Source organism: Helianthus annuus, chromosome 10, assembly GCF_002127325.2.
Source record: "Helianthus annuus cultivar XRQ/B chromosome 10, HanXRQr2.0-SUNRISE, whole genome shotgun sequence".
NCBI classification, from domain to species: domain Eukaryota; kingdom Viridiplantae; phylum Streptophyta; class Magnoliopsida; order Asterales; family Asteraceae; genus Helianthus; species Helianthus annuus.
This window is the reverse complement of record NC_035442.2, coordinates 127,972,285-127,982,092: the sequence shown is the minus strand read 5'-3', so window position 1 is coordinate 127,982,092 and position 9,808 is coordinate 127,972,285. Positions and strand designations below refer to the sequence as shown.

Genomic DNA, 9,808 nt, shown 5'->3' with positions numbered 1-9,808 from the left:
TTTAGAGGCACACTCCTCGGTTACGTAAGGGCGGTTCCCCTAGGGTAACTAACTGAACAACATAGTGGGTTGCTAAGAGGCACACTCCTCGGTTACGTAAGGGCGTAGTCCCTAGGGTAACTAACTTGAGCAACATCGTAACGCATCATTGAATCGCATTAACATATAACTGGTAACACAACACGTAAGCAACACTTTGAACTCACCAGCGTAGTCTGACACACTTGTTTGCATGCTTGTAGGTCGTTAACCTTGGAACATGGACTTGCTATCTGGAAGTGCTGGAGTGGTCATGGATCAAGACTCTTGAATTCACTTATAAACAATACATTGATTTGATTATTATTATGAAACGATTGCTAAACGATTACATGCTTCCACTACACAACTTTTGAGAATTGATATCATGTAGACATCTTGTTTGGTAATTAATGTCATGACTTATCTAAATATTTATCATTGGTTCAATGTGATTGGTGGCTCGAACTCTGATGCGTAACACGCCTCGCGGGGTTTCCGCAGGTGGAATTTTGGGGGTTTTAATAACTCTACTTACAGGTATGTTGACAATCAAAACAGGCTATGTTTCCAGGGTACAACCCAAGCTATTCAATGTGAAGATATTGGTGGATCTCCTTATGGCTTTGATTTCACGAGTTTTGATGATATCTTGAACAGTAATGCTGTTTCAAACTCTACAGTCGGTATGTATATTAATTTATGTTTTAAAGATGTAATTTTGTTTTTCATTAAAAGTTTTGTTTTTACTGAATAACCACATCTTATTGATTGATATTGTATTGTTGTAGATGTCATTGGTTATTTGACTCGCTCATTTCCAAAAGAGACTGTAAATAACAAAGCAAGTGGAAAGCAATCTGTTAAAGTTACCATAGAGATTTCAGATCTGGAGTAAGCATCCTAATAATTATGTTAGAATGCAGTATACATATAATTGTTAAAATTAATAGTAATTATATAGTTGTATTGATTTAACATAAATATATAAGTATACATATTAAACTTTTCCTTTACCCTTTTTTATGGATTCTTCAGGCGTCGGACATTATTTCTTACTCTATGGGATCAATACTGTGATCAAGTTTTGTCGTTTTTTGAGACTATCAAAGGGAAAAATGTTCATGCAATCATTATATTGCAGTTTGGGAAGGTCAAGTGGTGGAATGGTTTGTTTTCAATCCTTATTAATTTTTTTTTCTGCTGTATCCCTGTAAATTGCTTATTCTATTGTAAACTTTATATTCAGATTTATTATATTAATTTTTTTAACTTTTTTATTTCCCACTGTTTCTTACTAGGTGTTGCGTATGTTAACAATTCATACACGGTTAGTCGTGTTTTTTGCAATCATGATTGTCCTCAAACCGATCAGTTCAGAAACAGGTTTAATAAATATTCAATATATTCTTTCTTACTTAGTTTATCGTTATTTAACTTTTATTATTTTTTAATTTTTTGATCAACCTAAAGTTTATTATAATATATGTTCATTTTTTTTCTTCAACAGTTTGACTGAAAATTCTGTTGAGGTAACTGAATCCACGAGCCTTGGTTCCATGGGAAAGTCGGTTGAAGAAGAATTCTTGGAGAGCAAAGATTTTTTCAATATTTGTGATGTATTTTCGTTTACGACGGTATACTTTTTTTTACTATTAAATTGTACACTACAAGTTAGATGTATACATTATTAAGTTATTATATACTTATTCAGGTTTGCAAGGTCATTGTTGTGGGTAATATAATGGATGTTTACAAAGATGAAGGATGGTTCTATGAGGGTTGCAATAGATGTAACAAGAAGATCAACAAAGTTGTTAATCTGAGCGATGAAACACAGGCATAAGGTTCAGCTGTAACAAAAGAGGTTCTTACCTGTATCTCTGATCGCTGTGCTTTTAAAACTATAACTTCTTCTCTGAAGTAAGTGAATATACCTTCCGAACCTTTTTTTACATGCACGACCTATTATTTATTAATTTATAATATGAACATACCCATATTCACTAGGTACAAGATTCAACTTAGAGTTCAAGACCCTTCTGCCTCTGTTACACTTACTTTGTTTGATCGTGAAGTACGGAAGTTGGTAGGAAAGTCTGTTGATGAGATTCTTAATGCCAACCCTGAATTTGTAAGTTTACATTTAGTAAGCATTTTGTTTTTATTTTTAATTTACTTAAATTTTCATATTTTCTGATAAGTGATAAATATTATTTTTTGTCAGCGTTCTGATGCTATGAAGATTCCTGCTGAAGTAATGCGTTGGTTGGCCAAACTGTTGCTTTTAAAATAGACGTTACCTACTATGTCTTGAAGTATAACATCCATAAGTATGGTATACTCAAGTTGACTGTGGATCCAAACATTATATCTCAGCTTCAAGACAAGCAATCTTCTTCCCAGATAAGTGTATGTTATATACAAATTTGGACCTTATTGTTTTACATTTTCAACATTGTAGTATCCTGAAGTCTATATATTTGTTTTAATTATTTTTTTTAAATTATGCAGTCTTCTCAGAATTGTTCTCTGAATATCGGTGGTTCCGAATTTCAGTCTCAGTCATCTGATGGTTTGAAGGTCATTGTGTGAATTGTTGTTTTCTTTTCAATTGTTTTATTTTCATATATGTTCAATTATTCGTTGCCTTTCTAACCTGTTAAATTTATTTTTCTTAGGACTATGGTGTCAAAGGAAGCCAGAACACGACTCCTGTATCTAACATGGCGAGCACCGTTTCACCTGTTGCTTTGGATGTCACTGATACTCCTGCTTCCATGTTAGTTAAGGATGACGTGAAGCGAAACTTGGTTGAAGTCTATGATGTTGATGAAGATTCTCAGATGTCTGCAACAAAGGTCCATAAATCTGGCGAGGTTAAGGATGCAAATAGTGCAGAGAAGATGAACCTCATCATTCCTAAAATCGAGAAATAGTTGTGGAAGTTTTCATATCATTACGTTATTGGCTGTTTTATTGGTGTCCTCTAAAACAATACATTGTTTGAATGCGTGATTTTGGTATTTGGTTTTTATTGGTGTGGTCTAAAACAATACTGGGTTTGAATTTGGATGATTTGATATTTTATTATGAATAATAAGCATTTTGTTATGAATAATAAGCATTTTTTGAATTTAGTTTATTTTTATTTCCAGTTTTATGATTGTTGTTTTTATTTCAGTTAAATCCCAAGCATACTATATTATAACTATTAATGTAGTAATGTAATATGATAACATAAATGTAATTCTTTCATTAGAATTGAAAATTTAAAAAATTTATGAAAAAAAAATTATTTAGAGACATTAATTCTGTTGACTTATAGTTGATAACATCTTTTTTAAAATAAGATAAAAGTAATATAATTTGTAACAATTATAGAAAGCTTACCTAAGTTTTTGAAATTTTTTTCATTTCCATATATAATTTTCGTCATAAATAATATTTATATAGTAATAACGTATGATTACCTTAAATACATGAGTTACTAAATATATGGAAGAAAATAAGTCTTTATTTATTATAGAACCTTATGACTTTAATCTATATCCATAATTAAGGTTATTTTCTTTTTAATTCTTATAAATATAGAACCTTATTTATATGTACACTGATTTATTCACACAACAAAGAATTTCTTCACACAACAAACAATTCACTCATCTATTTTTACAAACTATAATATTGTTCACACCGCTTTTACGTTATATAAGGTACGTGTTCTGAAATCAGTATATCTTTAGTTATGTCCAACATAATTTGATAACAAATTATTCATTGCTTTATAGAAAATGTCAGAAATTCGAAAACATACATCCGCATCAAGTTCCGACTTTTGTAACATAAATGTGAATTCAACAAATCCTTTGTCTGATATATCTAACGGTATGTCCTTTTATCAACTATCTGTTTTTAAGTAGTATTAATGTGTTTTTGTTTTTCATTTCATTTCAATTTTTACTAATTCAAATCTCATCTCAGTTGATATATGCAGTAATATTGACAACTCTGAGGTTGTTGAAAGAAAAAAATCTAGAAGAATATATTCGAATAATAAAAGATTCAATACAATCTCATCGCCGAGTCAATCCACAGTCAATTATTCAATTCCTAATAATGAACATAATTTTAGTCCGTACACACCTCCCATGTATAACAAATCATCTACTACCCGTGGAATAAATATCAATTTTCTTGTGGGTTATCATCTTCGGAAATTCCTAACACCAATGTTTCTTCATCATATCCTTTGTATGATATTTCCAATGGTATTTTATTTTGTACTCTATATACGTAAGTTTATTAAAAAATATATTTTATATATTTAACTAATGGATATGTCATTTTTCTTGATATACGTAATGTAGAAAAGGATGAGGCTGCTAAAAGAAGGAAGGCGAGACGACTATATTTGAATAGCTAAAGATTAAATAAGATCTCATCACATACTCAATCGATTTTAACTTCTTCTACTAAAAATAAAGAGAATATTAATCCGAACACAACTTTTAAGTTGAACAGATCATCTTTTAGTGTCTTATCAAGTATCAATGTCTCTTCCACTGTATCTAAATTTAATTCAGGTAAGAATTTCTATTTTTCTTCCTTATCAATTTCTTAAAATAGATTTTTATGATTTACATTTTTTATGTTACTACATATGTTTTTCTTTAGGAAATTGTCCATCATCAAGTTTCGGGATTAAAGAAATAACTTCTATAAGTCCCTCTACTTTTACTAATCCAGGTAATTCCTTTAAATTAATTATTTTTGATGAACCATTAATTTTATGAAATATATGTTTATATATTGTTAAATATTAGATATTTTGATTATGTTTTATTTTATATGTTGTTATTTAATTTAATTTTATATTATTTGTTATACCTAATTTTTAGGAAACACTGCATCTTCCAGTGGTATTCTAACAAATATTACAAGCAATTCATCATCAACTTCAAGTGTTGACATCATACCTTCGTCTCTATCAAGAATTTCACCAAACACTGTTCTCGCATCAGACAACGTTTCAACATTGACAAAAATCTCATCCGGAAAGCGAAAATTAGTAAGAAGACGTAGAGACTTAACACCTATACCTATTATTGATTTGACAGCAGATGATGATAACGAGGTTCCTGAAATCATAAATCAACATTTAAAAGGTGTTTCAAAAGGTAAAGCGGATCCTCTTTTATTTATTACTGCTTTACATATTGTTTTTTATATTTTGATTATAACAACATAGATTTTAAAGGTTTAATATTAATCTTTTAACTGAAATACTCAAAAAAAAAAAAAAAACATACAGACTTCTTGGATAATGGTGACCAGATAATCGTTTGTGGATCATGTAACGCAAAGATATGGAAAGCAGAGGCGGATAGGGGTGAAAAAAAGCGAAATAAAGTTAACTATTCAATTTGCTGTTCGTACGGTAAAGTTTTGTTACCTGATTTAAAACAGCCTCTAGATATTTTGATAGATCTTTATGTTGGCGCCAATGCGAAGAGCAATTTTTTTCAAAAATACATTCGCCGTTATAATTCTATGTTCTCATTTACATCTATGGGAGGAAGGATAGACAAAAGTATCAACCGTGGAAATGCTCCTTATATCTTTCAATTAAGTGGTCAAAATTATCATAATATCGGTAGTCTGTTACCTGATGATGGAGATGAGCCAAAATTCAGCCAGTTGTATATATACGACACAGATAATGAAATATTTAATCGACAAAATGTTGTTGGGTATGTCTTTATGTCTTACTCTTTATATTATAATATATTTAATTTTTATTTGATATGATATTAATGTTAGTAATAGAGATGTAAACATTATAAGTCCATACTATTTGTTTATTTTACAGGGGCTCAAACACTTCTTTTTCGATAACTGAGAAGGCTTTTGATTTTCAGATCATTGAGGAACTTAAAGTTATGTTAGACACTAACAATGCTTTGGCTAAAAGTTATAGACAAGCTAGAAATTGTTTAAATGAAAACCCTTACATCGACTTGAAGCTTCGTTTTATTAGTAAACGAGCCAAATATGGTAGAACATATAACCTTCCTGAAGCTTCTGAAGTTGCAACATTAGTTATTGGAGATTTTACTCAAGCTGTTGAAAATCGTGATATAGTTGTGAAAACCAAATCTGGTCGGCTTGAGCGCATAAGTGAATTACATCCTTCTTATCTTTCTCTACAATACCCTCTTCTATTTCCATATGGAGAAGATATGTACAGGGTTGACATTCTTCATAGAGGTCTGATGTAGACACGAAGAGCAAACGTCCAATGTGTACTATGCGTGAGTTCTTTGCCTATAGATTACAAGATCGTGTCGATAAGTTTTCTGTTATCCATAATGCAAAACGACTTTTCCAGCAATTTGTTGTTGATGCTTACACTATGATAAAGAGTGAAAGGTTGTTTTACATACGGCGACAACAAACGCATTTGAGGTTAGAAAGTTTTCAGAATATACAGAATGCAAATAATTCTGGCAAAAAAGATATGTCAAAAATTGGAACACGTATCTTTATTCCATCCTCTTTCACTGGCGGTTCTCGATATATGATGCAAAATTACTTAGATGCAATGTCTTTGTGCAAATGGTTTGGGTACCCAGATTTTTTCATTACTATTACATGTAATCCAAAATGGCCGGAAGTTGAAAGGTTTTTAAAAGATACCACCATAAGGCCTGAAGATAGACCAGACATTTTGTGTCGAATTTTCAAGATGAAACTAGATTCTCTAACAAAAGACTTGAAAGAAGGCAACTTGTTGGGTAGAGTTAACTCTGGTATGTTCACTTTATACTTTAAAATTTAAAGGCTAAAGTTTTTTAAATAATCTTACTTTACTTTTTATTAATATTATTATTATTATTATTAATCTATTTATATTGTTGATAACATAATTTAGTTATATATTTTGTTTTCTAATATTACTTTTTTTGTGATTGTACTTTGAAGTTGTCTATACTGTCGAATTCCAAAAACGCGGACTTCCTCATGCACACATATGTGTATTCATGCATCCAGATAGCAAGATACTATCGGTTGACCAACTAGATCCAATCATTTCTGCCGAAATTCCAGACAAAGCCGAAGATCCTGAGTTATATAAACTTGTGGCAGACTACATGATTCATGGTCCTTGTGGTGCTCTAAATATGAATTCTCCTTGCATGGTCGATCGTAAATGCTCCAAGAAGTTTCCTAAAAAATTTGTTAACGAAACATGCTTGGATAAGAAAGGATTTCCAGTTTATCGTAGAAGGGATTCTGGCCATTCTGTTGTTAAATCCCGTGTGAACGTAGACAATAGATATGTTGTTCCATATAGTAAAGTGCTGTTAAAAAGATACCAGGCGCATATGTTGAATGGTGCAACCAACTTGGTTCTATCAAATATTTGTTCAAGTACATTAACAAAGGCCCAGATAGAACTACGCTTAGAGTAGTTGAAAGTGGAATCAGGATGAGCAGGAACATTTAGTCGATGAGATAGAAAAGTATTACGATTGCCGGTATATTTCTGCATGCGAATCTGCTTGGAGGATCTTTTCTTATGATGTTCATTATCGATATCCTGCAGTTATTCGACTTCCGTTTCATTTACCGGGCCAACAAAACGTAGTATATGGTGCAGACGATGACATTGACGAGGTTCTTAACAAACCATCTGTTGCTTCTACTATGTTCTTATCTTGGATGAAGTGTAATGAAAGATTTCCTGAGGCACGTGAGCTTACTTATGTTGAGTTTCCTTCAAAATATGTTTTTAAATTAAATACTCGCAGTTGGGATGTAAGGAAACGACATCCTTCAATTGGTAGGATTCATTCGGTGTTTCCTTCCGATGGTGAAGCATACTACCTAAGAATATTATTGAACAAAGTAAAGGGTCCAAAATCTTTTGAAGATATTCGTACTGTAAACGGTACTTTGTATCCAACTTTCAGGGACGCATGTTATGCGTTAGGGCTTTTGGATGATGACAACGAGTACATTGAAGCTATTAAAGAAGCCAGTTTGTATGGAACCGCTATGTTTTTACGGACGTTATTTGGGACAATGTTGATGTCTGGTAGTTTGTCTAGACTGGATTTTGTATGGGAGAAGACATGGATGTATTTATCGGATGACATTTTATAAAGACAAGAAAAACATTTACAAGTTGATGGTATGTATTTTTTTAATGATTGTTATCTATTTATTTAGTTAACATACTTATCAATTTTATTATTTTCATACTCAAATGTACTACTTATGGTATTGTTATATAAATTTTTTACTTATTGTATTTATTTTTTATGCAGTTTTACATTACTCTGACGAAGACGTTAAGAATTTGGCTTTGTTAGAGATTGAGAAATTCTTACTTCGTAATAACTCATCGCTGAAGAACTATTCAACTATGCCTTATCCTGATCACGAGTCTATTTCTTCTTCTAACAATCGGTTGATCAATGAGGAGTTATCTTATGACCAAAATACTATGGAAGATGAGTTGAATAGTATGTTAGTACTTTTAACAGACGAGCAACGATCATGTTTTTGATCAGATTATGGAATCTGTTAGAACGAACAAAGGTGGCGTGTTTTTTCTTTACGGATATGGTGGCACAGGTAAGACCTTCCTTTGGAAGACATTATCGGTAGCAATTCGGAGTAGGTCTGAAATTGTTTTAAATGTTGCTTCAAGTGGTATAGCTTCTTTACTACTTTCGGGAGGTCGAACGGCACATTCTCGGTTTTCCATCCCTCTGAATCTAAATGAGGATTCTATTTACCGCATGAATCCTGGATCCGAAGTTGCGTATCTTTTAAAAAAACACAACTTATTATATAGGATGAGGCTCCAATGATTCATAAACATGCCTTTGAAGCATTGGATAGAACCTTAAAAGATATATTGATGCCTGAATGTTCAAATAGCGAAGCTTTACCATTTGGAGGAAAGGTAATTGTATTTGGTGGTGACTTTAGACAAATTCTTCCTGTTGTTCCTAATGGTTCTAGACAAGATATCGTCAACGCTTCATTGAATTCATCATATATATGGAACAAATGCAAGTTACTAACGCTAACAAAAAACATGAGGCTCACAGTTGGCATTAGTCATGGTGATATTGAGAAGACAAAAACAGTTTGCTAATTGGCGAGGGAAAAGTTGGTGGTCGCAACGACGGCGAAGCTGTTATTGATATACCTGAAGAACTGTTGATTACTGATTCCACTAACCCTATTGGTAGTCTGATCAACTTTGTGTATCCTTCGATACTTGAGTCTTTCAATGATCCAAATTATTTTCAAGAAAGAGCGATACTTGCTCCTAAGAACGACGTTGTTCACGAGATAAATGATACCTTATTAGCAATGTTTCCTGGTGATCAAAAAGAGTATCTAAGTTCTGATTCTATCTGCCAATCGGAGAATGTAACTGACCATATTCGACACGATGTTTACCCCCCGACGTTCTAAATGGAATAAAAGTTTCAGGAATTCCGAATCATAAGTTGGTATTAAAAGTTGGCGTTCCCATAATGCTTTTACGTAACCTTGATCAGAAAAACGGTTTGTGCAATGGTACAAGATTACAAGTCGTTACACTTGGTGATCGTATTATTGAAGCAAAAGTTATTTGTGGTAATAATATTGGGACAAGAACTTTTATTCCAAGGATCAATCTTTCTCCGTCTGACAAACGAATTCCTTTCAAACTTCAAAGAAGGCAATTTCCGATAGCAGTGTGTTTCGCAATGACGATAAAAAA

At 32.1% G+C, this 9,808-nt stretch overlaps 2 protein-coding genes and 1 long non-coding RNA gene across 3 annotated transcripts; all 3 read left to right on the top strand.

The window, feature by feature from the left end:
* Positions 1–544: 544 nt before the first annotated feature.
* On the top strand, positions 545–1,183 carry LOC118483322. Its single transcript, XR_004870346.1, has 3 exons — positions 545–704; positions 810–912; positions 1,057–1,183. It is a non-coding gene; the product is annotated as an uncharacterized LOC118483322 (long non-coding RNA).
* A 1,561-nt stretch (positions 1,184–2,744) lies between these two features.
* On the top strand, positions 2,745–6,299 carry LOC110882679. Its single transcript, XM_022130643.1, has 6 exons — positions 2,745–2,897; positions 3,810–3,906; positions 4,696–4,767; positions 4,920–5,198; positions 5,333–5,771; positions 5,891–6,299. Exons 1-6 carry the CDS (start codon positions 2,745–2,747, stop codon positions 6,297–6,299), a joined length of 1,449 nt encoding a protein of 482 aa, XP_021986335.1.
* A 29-nt stretch (positions 6,300–6,328) lies between these two features.
* On the top strand, positions 6,329–9,516 carry LOC110882680. Its single transcript, XM_022130644.1, has 7 exons — positions 6,329–6,830; positions 7,003–7,452; positions 7,628–8,119; positions 8,352–8,553; positions 8,598–8,661; positions 8,885–9,108; positions 9,183–9,516. Exons 1-7 carry the CDS (start codon positions 6,329–6,331, stop codon positions 9,514–9,516), a joined length of 2,268 nt encoding a protein of 755 aa, XP_021986336.1.
* The last annotated feature ends 292 nt before the right edge of the window (positions 9,517–9,808 follow it).